This window comes from Mirounga leonina, unplaced genomic scaffold (assembly GCF_011800145.1).
Source record: "Mirounga leonina isolate KUSES-001 unplaced genomic scaffold, KU_Mleo_1.0 Mir_180, whole genome shotgun sequence".
NCBI classification, from domain to species: Eukaryota; Metazoa; Chordata; class Mammalia; order Carnivora; family Phocidae; genus Mirounga; species Mirounga leonina.
The window spans coordinates 26,513,084-26,530,361 of NW_023270469.1; the positions used below are offsets into that span (position 1 = coordinate 26,513,084).

At 55.9% G+C, this 17,278-nt stretch overlaps 1 protein-coding gene across 8 annotated transcripts in view; it reads left to right on the forward strand.

The window, feature by feature from the left end:
• The window catches only part of KIFC3 (kinesin family member C3), a 38,319-nt gene that overhangs the window by 12,534 nt on the left and 8,507 nt on the right, over positions 1–17,278 (forward strand). For 4 of the 8 annotated variants that reach the window (XM_035025110.1, XM_035025108.1, XM_035025112.1 and 1 more), the window contains 7 exons: positions 2,190–2,371; positions 13,333–13,398; positions 13,917–14,105; positions 14,250–14,489; positions 15,014–15,187; positions 15,752–15,899; positions 15,982–16,112. In XM_035025110.1, the coding sequence (XP_034881001.1) occupies positions 2,190–2,371; positions 13,333–13,398; positions 13,917–14,105; positions 14,250–14,489; positions 15,014–15,187; positions 15,752–15,899; positions 15,982–16,112 (1,130 nt within the window). The remainder of the gene's footprint in view (positions 1–2,189; positions 2,372–13,332; positions 13,399–13,916; positions 14,106–14,249; positions 14,490–15,013; positions 15,188–15,751; positions 15,900–15,981; positions 16,113–17,278) is intronic. The other 4 variants (XM_035025109.1, XM_035025114.1, XM_035025107.1 and 1 more) reach the window with 3 other exon arrangements.

A 17,278-nucleotide genomic window follows, 5' to 3' on the forward strand; every position in this document is an offset into this window, starting at 1 on the left:
TCCTAATTTGTGGAGAAGAGAGAGAGAGAGCAGCTCCCGTGAAGAGTGGGGACTGAGAGCCGGACCTCAGTGTCCCCGCGCCTGAGTGACCGTGAGGGACGGTGTGCAGGCAGGGTCTCTGAGGCACACTCTCTTTTGATGACTTGCACTGACAACTGGCTCACTAAGAGGGGCGTGCAGCCTTCTCGGTGCCAAGACCCCTTCTGTCCCGCATCCCTAAGTGCCCCTTTGATCTCACCTCTCCCTCCTCCTCCGACCTCCCTTAGCTCCTTGAAGGTCTTTTCTCCCCTGGCAAGTGCTCTCCAGGCCCCGTTTCAGCTCCCCTGGCTGTGGCCCTGTGCTGAGGTCAGGACGAAGCCCTCTGTGGGCTCCAGGGGTCTCCGAACCTTCTCAGTATCCTGGATGAGAAAAATGATTCCATGTCTCATCCGAGTCCTGCGGCCTGTTGGGTGACACTTCTGTGCATCCCTCATGGATTCCAGGCTCCTTTTCCAAGGTTGCCTCCGTGGGCAAGGACCAGTGTCCCCATTTCGCAAAGGAGGACCCCAGGGGCCCCAGCCTCCCATCTCGTAGGTGGCAGAACTAGCTCTTGGGACCGGGAGTCTAGTGTGTTCCCTACCACACCATGGCAGTTTGCAGAGGGCTGAGGGCCATGCTGGTCACATGCTGCTCATGGCAGCCCCGTGTGCAGGCCTGGAAGCATCCATCTGACCTCACTCTCTCTAGAACAGGGAGCAGAAGCTTGGCCAACTGCGTGTGATACACCTGCTGTGTCCCATGCAGGCCCCACGGCCGGGGCCACGAGCCAGCTGGCCATGCTCCTGCTCTGGCTTCCCAGAGGGTCTCAAGCTGCAGCTCTTGCAAGGGACTGGGAGAAAGGGAAAAGCCAGCCTGTGTGTGCTTCGCCTGCCCTCTGGAGAGCGGGACCTGGGACTTCTCAGGGCCCACCCTCCTGGGGACAGGGCTGAGACATCCAGCCCAGCCCAGAAGCTCTATTTTGGCCTCTCTGAAGTCTCAGTGAGCACATCTGCCCCCTCCTGGTGGGTGGAAGCTGCCAGTAGGGGGTGTGACTTCAGACGCAGAGCCCCTGGGAGTCCTGCCTCTCAGCTGTGGCTCCCGGGGTATAGTGTGGGGGAGCCCAGAAGCCCTGCTGCTCTCAGAGTGGAGGCCTGGGGTCAACAGATGCCACTTGTCACACTAAACTCTTGGACGCTTCTTTCTGCCTCCCGGGGCTTTGGCCAGGTCTCCGTTTGAGCTACCCGAGGGGAGAGGCAAATCTCCTGCCCTTACCGCCTCTCCTCTGCCCCACTTCCGCACACCCCCAGCTCCTCGCCGAGACGGTGACCCTTCTTGGTGTCCTCCAAGCAAGCTATGACATACATCCCAGGCCCTATTAGCAGGTCATGGCCCTTGATTCTGTGTCTTTGTCCTTCCGTGCGTCTGTCTGTTTCTCTCCTCCTGGTGACAGGACAGTGGAAGGCCGTGGCAGGAGGAGGACTCAGGCGGAGGCCCCCCTCCCCCTTAGTATTTATCTCTTCCTCGTGCCTGTGCAGTCCCTGTGCTCAGTGCAGGTGTCAGCCCAGAGCGGGCCTGGCTGTGTTCCTGCTCACATGCTCTGTCTGTGTCCATGTGTCCTGGTCTCGCTGTCCCTTGTGCCCGCACACCCTCCCCTCACCCCTTCTCTGTGTGCAGGTATCACTCCCTGCGGAGGTCAGAGGACAGACTGGGGAGCCTCTGCCTCTCTTCTGTGCTCTAGAGGGGGGTTGGGGTTTAAAGAAATCATATTCTCCCAAGAAGAGTGTTTTCTGGGGAGAGAACCCCAGACTCTTCATCACCTGTTGCCAGAAGCCGTGTCTTTCTCAGCTGCGGTTCCTTGCAGCCTGGCCGTGGAGAGGGGATGGCCCGTCAGACCTAGGACGCACACTTTGAGGGGTATAGGGTGAAAGTTGCTTTCCTAAGTCCTGATCCAGGCGATCCTGTCTCCCAGAAGCTGCCCACGGGCGTGGCTTCCTCTAGGGGAGGCCCTGGAGCCCCTGGCTCACCCATGCTCCTGCAGCCCCCGGCCTCCGGCCCATCGGCTTGCATCCCCGCCCCATCCCCGATGGTCTGCCCTGCCCCGACGGGCCCCCTCTCCTCAGCCAGGGTGGGTCCTCGGCTGTCCTGCTGATTGGCCACTACTTTGCTCATAGGTGGGCGGCTCTTTGGCAGCGGGAGGTGCTCGAGCCTGGCGGGGCGGCCGGGTGCGGCCCCCATGGTACATAGGATGGTGGTGACCATGTCCCAGCTGCAGGAAGAGAAAGCCCGGCTGCAGGAGGGGCTGGCCCTCCAAGACAGTGACCAGCAAGCCGCATCCACCCAGCTGCAGAACCAGGTACCTGGGGAGGATGGGATGGCAGAGGCCACTGCCCACCGTGGGGCAGGGCAGAGGACACTGCTTGGGGCCCCTAGAACCAACCCACCGGGCCACTGGCACGACGGACAGATAGGGTTCCCCCCCTTGGCTCAGGAATGCGCGAGAGGGCAAGGTGGTAAGAGCCAGAGGCCTGGGTCTCCCCTCCTGCTCCTCGTGCCCCATTCCTTGTGCTTCCTAGAAGCGTAGGCTGTGTGTGCAGATGTAAGTGAAGCGGGGAGGTACAGGGGTGCTTTCAGCCCTGCGGCCACTGCGGAGTCCACCCCGTCCAACTACCGGGCGGTCCTAGTAGACAGAATTCACTGCAGAGGCGACCCCAGGGAAGGCTGGTGGGAGTGCACATGGGAGGAGGAGCTCTCAGACTTCTGGAAGCCAGGGAGGGCCTCAGGTGTATGCTGGCAAGCACTGTCTCCTTCCTTGGCTGGCCAGGAGGACACGTGCAGACTCTGAGCTGCATGCCCTCTGGGGCTGACCATGGGCCCTCCCTCCCCACCTGCACGTGGGCCCTGAGGCCCCTGTCCGGGGGCTCAGCTCCCCCCACAGCCATGGTCAGTGTCTGTCTTTTGTGTCTGTGTGACCTTCCCCACTTCCCCAAAGCCCCCCACCCTGTCTCTACATCATCTCTACCTTGGATCCATGCCCTGAACTCAGGCCCCTCACCCTGTCTCTACATCATCTCTGCCTCGGATCTGTGCCCTGAACTCAGGGCTCTGTGTTGAAAGGCCTGCCTTCAGGTGGAGCCAAGTTCTTTCTCTGTGGTGACCCAGCATGTGGGCCTTCTGCTTGGGGGAACATCACTGAATACCGTGACTTGTTCTCGGTTCCAGGGAGCAGCAGATTACTTTTATGCATTTTTTTCAATGCAGCATTTTTTCCCACCGTACAGGTGTATCCTCTTCTCAAGAACTGTCTGTTCTGACCACTTGCCCCTTGCTGAGTCAGGTGGGCCTCCTTGGGGCGGCCCTAGTGCCCCGTGTCTCCCTCTGATATACTGACGCCCTTGTTTGCTACCTCTGGGCCTGTCTGCCTCACTGTCGGGGGCTCCTCTCGGCAGGGTGACACACCAACTTTGTGTCTCTGTTGCCTCCTGCAGCGTCCCTCTGCCTCCCTCTCTCAGATGTTTGCGGAGTGCCCGGGATCCACTGGGCACCAAGCTAACCACTGGGGACGTCCAGGTGCGCAGGCACGCCCTGGCCTCTGGAGGCTGCGGTCTAGGGTCAGAGGACAGACATTTGTTACATGCACCCATGTTAAGTTCGAAGAGTAACAAGGGCTTTCCAGGTGGGCACACACAGGGCAGGAGGGCTTGTACCAGAGGCCTTTGTCTGGGACATCAGGACCCGTTGGGGAGGTCAGGGACAGCCTCCTTGAGAAAGCAGTGCTGGAGCTAAGGTCTGGCATAAAGCAGAGGAAGTGGGTTCTGGGCTGAGAGAACAGTCTGTGCAAAGGGACTGTGGCAGGAGGAGCAAGCTGAGTAGAGGGGCAGAACCAAGGTTTGGGTAGCCCTGTGGGGCTGGGGGCTGGTCCAGGGCTCACACCTGCAGGACTTGCCTGGCCCATGGCAAGAGCTTGTCAGCAGCTCTTCTTTCCCTGACCTTCTCCAGGTTAGACTGTCCCGGCACTTCATTTTTGAAAAAGTTTTTTTTTTTTAAAGGGCTGTACTGAAATATAATTCACATACCACAAAATTTACCCCTTTAAGGTGTACAATTTAAAGGTCTTAAGTATATGGGGATTAACATAAGAATAAAAAAAAAAATAAAGGTCTTAAGTATATTAAGATGGTGATGTGACCAACACCACCATCTAATTTCAGAACATTTTCATCACCCTAAAAAGGCCTATTTAGTCACTCTCCTTTCCCCCCCACCCCCGCCCACCCCACCACCTCTGGAAACCAGGGATCTGCTTTCTGTTTATACAGATTTGCCTTTTCTGAACACTTTGTAGAAATGAAATCATCACAATACGTGGCCTTTCATAACTTTAAACAAATTAAAAAAATTTTTTTTTCTTTTACTTTTTTATTTCTTGTAAAGATTTTATTTATTTATTTGAAAGAGAGAGTGAGCACAAGTCGGGGGTGGGAGGGAAGAAGCCTCCCCACCGAGCAGGGAGCCCAATGCAGGGCAGGGCTCGATCCCTGGACCCAGAGATCAAGACCTGAGCCAAAGGCAGATGCTTAATGGACTGAGCCAGCCAGGCACCCCCATTTAGCAAAATCTACTTACTTTTTACAGGGGAGGTTGAAGGTGAAGCATCTTAGCCTTTTGGTATCTTTGTGCCCCAGCTTTCCAAACCTTCCCAGCCCCTGTCCTCTCCCATCCCCAGCTCCCCTGGACGACTGGGAGAATTCCAAATGGCTCCTCATCTTTGCTCGAGTTTTATCCTTGAATTTCCTCACTGCCAGTTCTTTCCTGAAAATTTCAGAGAGCATCCAGGCCTGAAGCTCCAGGTCTCTGGGCTCCTCTTCGGAGGGTCCAACTCTGTGGAGCTATGTCCAACCACATGGGCCAAGGGCCAGTTCGAATCCTGACTTTGGGCACTACTCAGCTGTGTGACCTTAGGCTGGTTATTTGCCGCTCTGCACCTCAGTTTCTTCATCTGTAAAATGGACATCATAGCACCTGATGAGCTGAGCCGATTATGTTGGTGTTGCTGCCACCACCACCGTCTTTACTGGGAAGAGCTTTGGATCTGGAATCACACGAACAGGGGTCCAGTTCCAGCCACGCCACATGCTAGCCAGGCAGCTGTAGGAAGTCACTGCCTCCCTGGGCCTTCATTTACCGTTCTCTGAACTGGGGCTGATACAGGGTGCTCTGTGGTTAGCGGCTAGCTCAGTCGTGAGACTGGACAGAAAAATGGATGACAAACGATAAAGTGCTGCGCCTCGTGAAATATCGCTTCTGCATGCTCTGGTCTCCTGTGGGCCTCACTATGGTTTGACCCAGACCGACCCTCCTGCTCTTCTAAATGTTGCTCATTTAAGAAAAGAGATGGACACTCTGCCTCATGCTCATGGTGCCCTATTCCCAGCCTTGTCTAGACCTGCCTTCTGGATGTGGCTGCCTTCCCATGTTGCTCTTCCTGAAAGGCAGTGTAGCCCTGGTAGTGGAGTTTGAGGGTCCCATGGGGGTCCCACGGACCCAAGTTTCAATCCGACATCCACCATTTAGTGGTCAGGTGACCTTGAGCAAGTTGCTTAACTAAGGCTTCATCTCTTGGAATCTCGGTTTTTCTTCCTGGAAAGTGGGGATAATAATGGTATCTACCTCACAGAATTGGGGGGTTAAAGTGATGATCTTAGGAGGTCCCCGTGCCCTGCTGGCAAAGCTGACTCAGTAAGGGGGGCTGCCGTTATCCCCGCTGGGACCTAGGCTTGAGGGGGCTGCGAGAGTCTTCGGAGGTGTACCCGCTGATACATGTCAGATGGAGATATTTGTATTTACTGGGCACCCACCGTGCTCCTTGTGGGGAGCAGTTGGACGACAGGTCCCCAGTCCTCGGGCATCCAGCTGACCCAGGCCACAGAGGCCACTGGTGGTTGGTCTGGCAACTGACATGTGGTTGTGGTTGGTCTGGATGACCCTCCCCAATGTTGGCAGCAGCAGCCCCAGGCCACATCCTGGTGGCCTCGAGCTCCCCCTCCTTTGTGGATGTCCCTGGAGCAGTGGCCTCCACACCCCCAAGGCTCCTGCCAGTGTTCCAGACTGCACTCCCTGCATTGCCCTTGAACCTCAAGGTAGAACCTCAAAAAATTGTGCTCAGAGGCCACAGACTGGCAGCCAAGATCTAGCCTTCAAAGGTGTCTTGTTTGCCTGCTTTGTTTCTCTTCTTTTAACAATTAAAAACATTGTGATAGAATACACATAACATAAAATTTACCATTGCGGCCGTTTTGAAGTGGTATTAAGTGTATTCACACTGTTGTGCAACCATCACCACCATCCGTCCCCAGAACTCTCTCCACCTTGCAAACCTAAAACTGTTCCCATTAAATACCAACTACCCACTCCCCCAACCCTCTCCCCCAGCCCCTGCCACCCACCTTTCTACTCTCTGTCTCTGTGAATTTAGCTATTCCCGGTGGTTCATATAAGTGGAATCATAGTATTTGTCTTTTGTGACTGGCTTATTTCACTTACCATGATGCTTTCCAAGTTCATCCATACTGTTGCAAATGGCAGGATTTCCTTTTTTTTTTTTTTTTAAGATTTTATTTATTTGAGCGAGAGAGTATGTGTGTGAGTACAAGGTGGAGGTGAGGAGCAGAGGGAAAGGGAGAAGCAGACTCCCCTGCTGAGCAGGGAGCCCAACACAGGCTTGATCCCAGGACCCCAGGATCATGACCTGAGCCACCCAGGTGCCCCAGGATTTCCTTCCTTTTTAAGGCAGAATAATATTCCATTGTATGGATACACCACACTTTGCTTATCTGTTCATCAGTGGACACCCGGGTTGCTTCCCCATTTTAGCTATTATGAATAATGCTGCTATGACCATGGGTGTGCAAATATCACTTAAAGATATTTTCACTCCTTTTGGGTAAATACCCTGAAGTAGAATTGCTGGATCATATGGTAGTTCTAGTTAAAATTGTTTGAGTAATCTACCGTCCTGTTTTCCATAGCGGGTATACTATTTTACATTCCCACCAGCAGTTTCTCCACATTCCCAACAATATTTGTTATTTTCTGAGGTCTTTTTTTTTTTTTAATTAATAGCCATCATAATGGGTGTGAAGTGGTATCTCATTGTGCCTTTGATTAGCATCTCCCTAATGACTAGTGATGTTGAGCATCTTTTCCTGTACTTATTGGCCATGTGTCTGTCTTCCTTGGAGAAATGTCCATTCAAGTCCTTTGCCCATTCTGAACTGTTTGTTTTTGTTTTTGTTTTTGTTTTTGTGGTTGAGTTGCAGGAGTTCTCTCTGCATTCTGAATATTAACCCCTTATCAGTATATGATTTGCAGATAGTGTCCCCCATTCCGTGGGTCGCCTTTCTACTCTGTTGATGGTGTCTTTCGATGCACAGAAGGTTTTATTTTGATGAAGTCCAGCTTATCTATTTGGTCTTTCTTGCCTGTGCTGTTGGTATCCCATCCAAGAGAGCACTGCCAAATCCAGGACCGTGAATGTTTTCCTCTATGTTTTCTTCTAAGAGTTGTATAATTTTAGCTTTTACGTTTAGGTCTTTGATCTTTTTTGAGTGAATTTTGTCTGGGGTGTAAAGCAAGGGTCCAACTTCATTCTTTTCCATGTGAACGTCCAGTTTCCCAGCACCATTTGTTGAAAAGACTGTCCTTTCCCCATTGAATGGTCTTGGCACCCTTGTCAAAAATCAATTGGCCACGTATGTGAAGGCTTATTTCTGGGTTGTCTGTTCTATTCCATTGGTCTCTATGTCTGTCTTTATGCCAGTACTTCATAATTTTCATTGCTACAGCTTTGTAGTAACTTTTGAAATCAGGAAGTGTGAAACCTCCAACTTTCTCTTCTTTTGCAAGTATGGTTTGGCTATTTGGGGTCCTTTGAGATTTTATATGAATTTTAGGATGGATTTTTCTATTTCTGCAAAAGAATGTCATTGGAATTTTGATGGGGATTGCATTGAGTCCGATGATCACTTTGGGTAGTAGGGACTGACATCTTAACAATGACAATCCATGAACGTGGAACGTGTTTTTTTTTTTAAGATTTTTATTTATTTATTTGAGAGAGAGAGAGCACAAGCAGGGGAAGGGACAGAGGGAGAGGGAGAAGCAGGCTCCTCACTGAGCAGGGAGCCCGACATGGGGCCCAATCCCAGAACCCTGGGACCATGACCTGAGCCGAAGGCAGATGCTTAACCAACTAGGCCACTCAGGCGCCCCCCCGCCTTTTTTAAAGATTTTATTTATTTCAGAGAGGGATCGTGGGGAGAGAAGCAGAGGAGGACAGAGAGGGACAAGCACACTCTGTGCTGAGCACAGAGCCTGACACAGGGCTCGATCTCACGACCCTGAGATCATGACCTGAGCCGAAACCAAGAGTTGGACACTTAACTAACTGAGCCCGCACAGGCATCCTGAAGAACAGCTGATTTTTACATGTTGATTTTGTATCCTGTGACTTAGCTGAGTTTGTTTATTAGTTCTAATTGGCCTGCTTTTTTAGTAATCAGATTAGTTGTCAATTTTTTTTTTTTTAAGATTTTATTCATTTATTTGAGAGAACAAGAGAGATCACAAGCAGAGAGAAGAGGCAGAGGGAGAAGCAGACTCCTCATTGAGCAGGGAGCCCGATGCAGGGCTTGATCCCAGGACCCTGGGACCATGACCTGAGCCGAAGGCAGATGCTTAACCAACTAGGCCACTCAGGCGCCCTAGCTGTCAATTTTTAAACCTGAGTTAAGTTCACATAAAAATCTGGACCTCCTATTTTGTCAGAAAATACTGGAAGACGTGGCATCTCTGGGCTGCCGTTCCCATGTGGCACCCACTATCTGGAGCTTAGGAGCAGTCCTGCCCTTGGCAGAAGTGAGCGTCCTTCCTCTGACTCCCCCGTGGTGCCCCGGCCTCCAGCACCCCTCCTGCCCCACGTCCTGCCTGACAGCCTCACGCAGAGATTCTGCTCGGCCTGGCCCCTCGTGCATTCAGCGTTCTTTCTACATGCGTTTACTGAGCACCTGCTGCGTACCAGGCGCCCACACAAGAGACAAATATTGCCTTCAGGGACCTTCATGCTAACAATAGAACTCATTAAGTGATTTAAGTGTATTATCTTATTTAATCTCACCTAATCCTCCAGACATCCTCCCAGGAGTAGCCTCCTTGTCCCGATGAGGAAAGAAAGAGGCATGGCCATGTGGAGACTTCTCCACGGTTATCCAAGGGGCAGGGTGATGTCTGTATTAGAAAGCTGGAACTGGAGGGTATTATGCTGAGCGAAATAAGTCAATCAGAGAAAGACATGTATCATATGACCTCACTGATATGAGGAATTCTTAATCTCAGGAAACAAACTGAGGGGTGCTGGAGTGGTGGGGGGTGAGAGGGATGGGGTGGCTGGGTGATAGACACTGGGGAGCGTATGTGCTATGGTGAGCGCTGTGAATTGTGTAAGACTGATGAATCACAGACCTGTACCTCTGAAACAAATAATACATTATATGTTAAAAAAAAAAAAAAGAAGATAGTAGGAAGGGAAAAATGAAGGGGGGAAATCGGAGGTGGAGACAAACCATGAGAGACGATGGACTCTGAGAAACAAACTGAGGGTTCTAGAGGGGAGGGCGGTGGGGGGATGGGTTAGCCTGGTGATGGGTATTAAGGAGGGCACGTTCTGCATGGAGCACTGGTTGTTCTGCGCAAACAATGAATCATGGAACACTTCATCTAAAACTAATGATGTAATGTATGGGGATTAACATAACATAATAAAAAAATAAACATAGGTAGATGATAGATGATGATAGATAGATGATAGATTAGATAGATGGCAAATATTTGGAAACTTTGGGAGATTTATAAATTATAAATACAAGGGGCGCCTGGGTGGCTCAGTCGTTAAGCGTCTGCCTTCGGCTCAGGTCATGATCCCAGGGTCCTGGGATCGAGCCCCACATCGGGCTCCCTGCTCCGCGGGAAGCCTGCTTCTCCCTCTCCCACTCCCCCTGCTTGTGTTGCCTCTCTCGCTGTGTCTCTCTCTGTCAAATAAATAAATAAAATCTTTAAAAAAATATATAAATACAAAATAAAATATTTTACTTTTCTAAAAAAAAAGGAAAAAAGAAAGCTGGGCAGTCCAGCCCTAGAACCCATGTGCTCAACTGCCCCTCAGTGGCAGAAGGACTCGAATGTGCAAACTTGGCAGTGGGCAGGGCAGGGTGGATGGGGCCAGATGGGCCCAGTCAGTGTTCATGTGGCCACGAGTCAGGTGTCTTGCGAGGGCGCGTGTGTGGGGACAGGATGGGGTGCTTCCCAAGGCTGCCCCTCTGGCCTCTCTTTCCTTGGGGTGTTCTGGGTCCCAGGACCTCTTGCCTTTTCAGCTCAGCCACGCCTTGGTCTTGCCATTTCCTCAGAAGATAGCCGGTGACCATGAGCAGGGCCTGGTGGGAGCCGGGGAGGTCGTCCGCAGGTTGTCTGGGCTGATGGGAGCAGACAGCTGAGAACATGGACCTGCTCAGGGCGGCCCCACCCTCTTCAGCGCCTGCCTCTGCTGCGAGATGGGAATGCGGCTTTGGGCCAGACAGGCCCCGGCCCCCCGCTCCCACTGAGGTCCTCTGCCCCAGGCCCACGACCCAGTTTCTCCGGCTGCCCGGGAGCCTGGGCCGGGGCAGGGATGTTGCACAAGCCCAGCCTGGCCCCTTCCTCAGCCCTGGGGTTGACAATGGCAGCCCGCCAGGAGCCTGCTTCTCCTTTGGCCTGGCTCTCCACCCGTGGGAGTGTGTGCGCTGCTCCTCTTCCGTTACTTCACGTGTTTATTGAGTATCTACTGTGTGTCGGTCGCCTGCTGGGGTCGCCTGCTGGGGCTGGGGCGTCTGACGGGTAATAGAGAAGGTCCCTCCCCTCCTCGCCTCCAGATGCAAGCGCGCCGCCGCTGACTCAGAGCTGGGGAGGGTGTGTGAAGGGATGCCTACAGGGGCCCTCTCCCCTGGAAGGCCTTGCTCTCCGGTCCGGTTGACCCCCAGCGCCCCACTCTCTGCGCTCACCGCTCCCGAAGCAGAGCCGTCTGGGTGGAGGGCAGCCGTCCCGCGCCCGAGCAGTGCACATTCTCATTCCCCGGCCCCAAATGGGGCGGGCCTGCCGGGCCACCCTGCGGTGTTGGTGGCCCGTGTCCCCTGCACCCCCTGTCTGAGACGAGCCAGGAGATGACTGACACCTCTGACGAAGAGCCTTTTATAGCCTCTTGCTCGACCCCCCACCCACGCCCCCAGCCTTTTGCGGCCCCTTCCTTTTGGGGCACCCCTCAGACGTTCCAGGCAGAGCCCGGGAGCATCCAGAGTTCAGACTGTGATGCAAGAAGGGAGCTGGAGCCTGGGCGGCGGGCGGGCATCCTGACCCCCCGAGGCAGCACTGGAAAACCCCGCTTTCGTGCATAGGGCCTGCGTGCTGGTGGCATGAGGGACGAGCGAGGTCGGGGCGCACCCACCTCGGCACTGAGGAAGCGGCCTGTCTGGGGCACCTGCTCAGTGCAAGTGGGTCTTCCCGGGGCGATTTCTGAGGGAAGGAAGCGGGGGGGCGGAGGCACCCCAACCTTTCAAAGGGAGGTAGACCCACCTATTTCAGGATGGCGGAGTGTGAGAGGAATGCATATTATTTGAGACTTAAAAATTGCCTGGAAGCACAAGGAATTTGTCAGGCATAATTGTACAGTCCAGAGACCTCCGCTTTGTGGTGTTGCATTCACAATTTTGTTTCGGGATTTTTGACTTAGTATGTTGAGGAGTCTTCCTCCAGGTCACTTAAAACTTGTGACAGACACAGCCGGAACCATAGCAGTCTGCGTGAGCACTCGCCGCGACTTACCTAACCATTCCCCTAATGCTGGGTATCGAGGTTACTCCCAGCTTCACGGCTAAGGAGTAACCTGCTGCCTTCTGCGAGCTATCCCTCGCTCACTGGGCTTGGAGGCCGGAGGAACAGAGCGCTGCTCACGCCAGGCTCTTAACGGAAGGGGATGCTGGAGCGGCGCAGGCCTGGTCTGTCGCTCCATTTCCTCCCCCCACTGGCTGGCTCGGAGGAGCAGAGACCACCCTCTCCCGCCCCGGGAGACCGAGTGTGCCCCACAGACCTCGGATGGCATCCCAGCCATGTAAGATGGGGAGCTGCGACACACCCCAGCATCCCAACATCTGGCCTCTCCTGAAAGATCAGAAGTTTGGAGATGTGGGCCTGCGTGTCCCTGGCCGTGGCTGCCTCCTCCGGGGAGACCTGTGCTGCCCCTCACCTGCCTACCTGGCTGGCCCGGCCCCTGCAGGCCACAGACTTCGTCAGCTGTTGCTTAGTAATAAGAACCCAGGGCTTCGTGGCCTGCTTGGGTAAAACCCACCTCCTAGCCCCCCACAGAGGGAGTCTGACTCTCACTGGGCCTTCTCAAGGTGAGGTGCAGTCAGGAACGGGCATCACAGAATGTTCTGCAAGAAGACCCCCAAAAATGCACGGAGGAACACTGGTGGTGCCAAGGTCTTCGGCCGCATTTTTGGGTTACTTCCTGAGAGGTTCCCGGAGGGGAGCTGATGCGGAATCAGGGTCTGGGGCCGGCAGGGAGGGCGGCCAGCCGGAGGACAGCTCTGGGGGAGGGCCACTGTCCTGGGATGTGTTGGCATCGTGGTGGCTTCCCCTGCCCCGGGCTCTGGCTGAGCCAGGCCACCCCTGCTTCCTGACGGGGTGTGCACCCCCTTCTCTGCTGGCCCCAGCTCTCCAGCAAGGCAGACTGGGAGCTGGGGGTGGGGGCGGGGGGACACAGGTCTGAGATGCGCCCTCGTTGCTGGTAGACCTGTCAGCACAGGCTCACTTGCCAGGAACCCCTTGAATGGAAGAATCTAGGGTCTAGGCAAAGACCGATCTAGGTTTTGCAGCGTCGACTTTATACAATTCTTTCAAGGAAAAGAATATAAAATTACAAATACCTAAGTAGACACAGGCCACGGCAAGGACCGGTGCAAGGCAGGGGTCCTGAGGGTCGGCCTCCTGAGTCTGGCGTGGGCTCAGAGTGGTGCAGGGGTCACCTCTGCTGTGCTTGCTCCCCACTTTCCTGAGAGCCCAGGCTACCTGGGTCTTGTGGCAGGTGAGGGTGCTGAAGGCTGTTGGCACGGGGCAGGTGTCTCTCACCTGGAGTCCCAGGTGCCCTGATGCTTGAACACAGGGAGGGCAGGGGCAGAGGTGTGGCGGAGGTGAGGAACGAGGCTCACCGTGACCGTGGCTTTGTGCCGGCAGGTGGAAAACCTGAAGGAGAAGCTCATTAGCCAGGCCCAGGAAGTGAGCCGCCTTCGATCAGAGCTGGTGAGGCTCAACACTTATGTCTTAAGGTCGGGGTTGCTGGGGGGGGCTGACCTGGCCTTGTGCAGACTGACCCTGCCAGATGGGGTGTGGGACCCCATCTCTCCAGAGCCCTCATGTCCAGCCCAAGTGGGGGCCACATCTACGCCCAGCAGACTGCAATTCGGCCAGGGAGATGCTCCCCGAATACTTGTCACCACTCACTAGGCCCTCAGAGACCGTGTGACCCCAAAGGGAGAGAGGTTAATTCTCGTCTGCTGATGTAAAATAGGAGTGTGAACTCTGTGTATAAATACGACTTTCTTGTTACTTTCACACTCAGGAAAATAGAATGAGAGGGGCGGGTGAAGGCCGTCCCTCCGGCTCCCCTTCTCTCCTCTGTCTTCGCCTTCTGTCCCTCTTGAGCTCCTGCTCTCTTCCCTCCGTTGCCTGCCTTTTGCTTTCTCTCCTCTCTCTCCACCTCTCCTCCTCTCTCCCCTGCCCCTTGTCCCCCCTCTGCCTCCCCACTCTTTGCTTCCCAGGTCTGCCCTGGCCACATGCGCCCCCTGTGCCCTGGCTCTCTGCAGGGGGGCACGGACTTGGAGAAGCACCGCGACCTGCTGGTGGTGGAGAATGAGCGGCTGAGGCAGGAGATGCGGCGCTTCGAGGCCGAGGTGCAAGAGCTGCGGGCCAAGGCGGCGGCCCCCTGCGCGGGCTGTGAGCACAGCCAGGTGAGCGGGCCGGCCGGCCCCAGCTGCTCCCGGAGGGCTGGGTCCCAAACGGCAACCCCGGTTCCTCGCGGTGACCCCTGCCTGCTCGTCTGTCCTTCCCTCTGTCTGCTGCACCCTTGTCCCGCCCCCCCCAACCACCTGCAGGAGAGCGCCCAGCTCCGGGACAAGCTGTCGCAACTACAGCTGGAGGTGGCCGAGAACAAGGGCATGCTGTCCGAGCTGAACCTGGAGGTGCAGCAGAAGACCGACCGGCTGGCCGAGGTCGAGCTGAGGCTCAAGGACTGCCTGGCTGAGAAGGCGCAGGAGGAGGAGCGGCTGAGCCGGCGCCTGCGGGACAGCCACGAGACCATCGCCAGCCTGCGGGCCCAGTCGCCGCCCATCAAGGTGAGCCTCCGGCGGTGGCCACGAGCGGGACCCTTGCCCTCTTGGCCCCTGGCGCCCAGGGCGGGGCCGCGCCGAGCAGGGGGCTTGTCTTGGTGAATGAGTGAGGGCAAGTGGTTGGAGGAATCGTCCCAGGTCGGGGCTCAGTCTTGCCCCTCCTCCCCCTTCTTGCCGTCCAGGGCCAGTCACGTAGTAGGCGGGCATCCGGCGCCCGAGGCTTGAGGTGCCCGTGCCTGCCGGCCATGGGTGTGGGGCATCGCGAGATTCTGCCCTCGTCTTGGCCCTTCTTGTCGGTTCTGTGCCCCGGCTGGGACCGCAGCCAGGCTCTTGGGCTTACTGAAATGACAGGATTCCCGGAGGCCCTGCAGCGCCCGGGAAAGCCAGGACCTTGAAGCTCCTCCGGTTTTCTTCTGGGCGCTCTGGGTGGGATGTCCCTGAGGGTCCCCTCCTGCGGCCAGCTGCGTCCCCGGGGTCGGGCCGAGGCACCCTCGCACCTCCACGGGCCTGTCCCGCCCGCCCCTCCGCAGTACGTCATCAGGACCGTGGAGGTGGAGTCGTCCAAGGCCAAGCAGGCCCTCAGCGAGTCCCAGGCCCGGAACCAGCACCTGCAGGAGCAGGTGGCCATGCAGAGGCAGGTGCTGAAGGAGATGGAACAGCAGCTGCACAGCTCACACCAGTTGACGGCGCAGCTCCGGGCGCAGGTGCGCAGGCCGCCGGGGGTCGGGGGCGCCGGCGGGGGGCACCGGGGGGGAGCCCGCAGAGGCAGCGTCAGTACAGGGCAGCGGGTCAGCACGCGGCGGGCCCACGGACCTGGGTTCCAGGCCCTTCTCTCCCTGCTGCCTGTGAGACCCGGGCCAGGCTTTGTCTACGTCTCTGTTTCCTCCTCTGTAAACGGGTGTGCTTGCAGAACGCACCTCCCGCGCGCCCGGGGACATGATCCCGAGTCTCCTCACACAGGGCCCGGCACACACGTTCTCGGGAAGGGGCCCCGGTCACTACTGCAACAAGTGCTTTCCCCTGCTCTCCTGGGGCCTGTGGCTTGTGCACCAGTCATGGGCCAGGATGGAGGAAGGAGCTGCACGGAGCTCACAGACCTTTCCGGGAGCGAGATGGCCATCTGCCCCCTCCCGTGTGTGTGTTTGTGCCGACGCGTGGGGGGCGCCGTTCGCTCACGTGCGCGTGTGGGGTAAGGCGCGGGCCTTCCTTCTGGCACCCACCCCCCTGCCTCCCGAGCCCCGCGCTGAGCCTCTGGCCTGGGCCGTCAGATCGCCATGTACGAGTCAGAGCTGGAGCGGGCGCACGGGCAGATGCTGGAGGAGATGCAGTCCCTGGAGGAAGACAAGAACCGGGCCATCGAGGAGGCCTTTGCCAGAGCCCAGGTAGAGATGAAGGCTGTGCACGAGAACCTGGCAGGTGAGCCGGCTGCCTGGGCCCCGCCCTCTCCCCTGCTGCAGCCCCTCCCCCTGTCCCCCTCACACCTCTCATGCGCCCCAAGGGGTCCGGACCAATCTGCTGACGCTGCAGCCGGCGCTGCGGACCCTCACCAACGACTACAACGGGCTCAAGCGGCAGGTGCGCGGCTTCCCCCTGCTCCTGCAGGAGGCCCTCAAGAGCGTCAAGGCCGAGGTGAGTGCGGCGCGCGGCCGAGCGGACCGGGGAGGCTCGGAGAGGCCCGGAGAGGCCCTGGAGCCCAGGGCTCCATTCCAAAATGCAGCCAAGCCGCCAGGCAACAGCTCTCCTCCCCCTACTCACGCAGACTGAAAAACAGACTGGTCAGGGGCAGGTATTTCAGTATTCCTCTTATGACTATTTTTTATTTTATTTTTTTAGAGTTGGGGGGAGGAGGGGCAGAGAGAGAATCTAAGCAGGCTCCATGGCCAGCGCAGAGCCCAACACGGGGCTCGATCTCACGACCCTGAGATCATGACCTGAGCCAAAATCAAGTCAGGCGCTTAACCGACTGAGCCACCGAGGCGCCCTTATTATGACTCTTTAAACCAAGCATGCAACATATATCCTTGTATTTTAAACATGCTACATATATTCTTACATCGGTTTTAATTTTCTTAAGCTGTGCTTATACAGCATGAGAATAACCAGCCTCTCTGAAGTGCCTCCTACATGCGAAGCCTTTTATAGCTGTCAGCTCCTTGAATCGGTAGCGCGGCCCTGCAGGGTGGAGAGACTGATGTATTTCCAGAATAGAAAATCGTTCTTTTTCTGTAGAAAAATTATGTCAACAACACATGGACATAGTAGAAAGTTCAAGCCGTGCACAAGGGCATCAGATGAAAAGGAAGGGGACCTTCTCTGCCTCCCTGGCCCGCGATCCCCAGAGGTAGTGTCTGTCAGGATCGCCGCCCCCCCACCGGGCGTTCTGAGCTCCTGAAGCCTGTGGGTGTATTTGGGTGCAGAAACACACCCTTCTACCCAACAGAGGGGAACATCTGCACCTGTGGTCTGCATTTTGCTGCTTTCCCCTATGAAGTGTGACTTGGAGATCATTACCGCCCAGGTGCTACCAATCCACAGACCAAATGGTGTCATTCCCATTTTACAGATGAGAAAAATGAGATGTGATGACTGAACTAGTTGCCTTGGGTCTCCCAGCTGCTCAGGGGTAGAGCTGGAATTTGGTTCCGGCTGAATCATATTATAGTCAGGTGCTAGTCCTGGGGAGTGAGGGCGGAGTCCTGGCTGTTTGCGTCGTTAGCGCAACCTTGAGCCACTGGCTTAGTCTCTCTGAGGCTCAGTTTATTCCTCTGTGAAATGGGCCTGGCGGCCGTACGTCC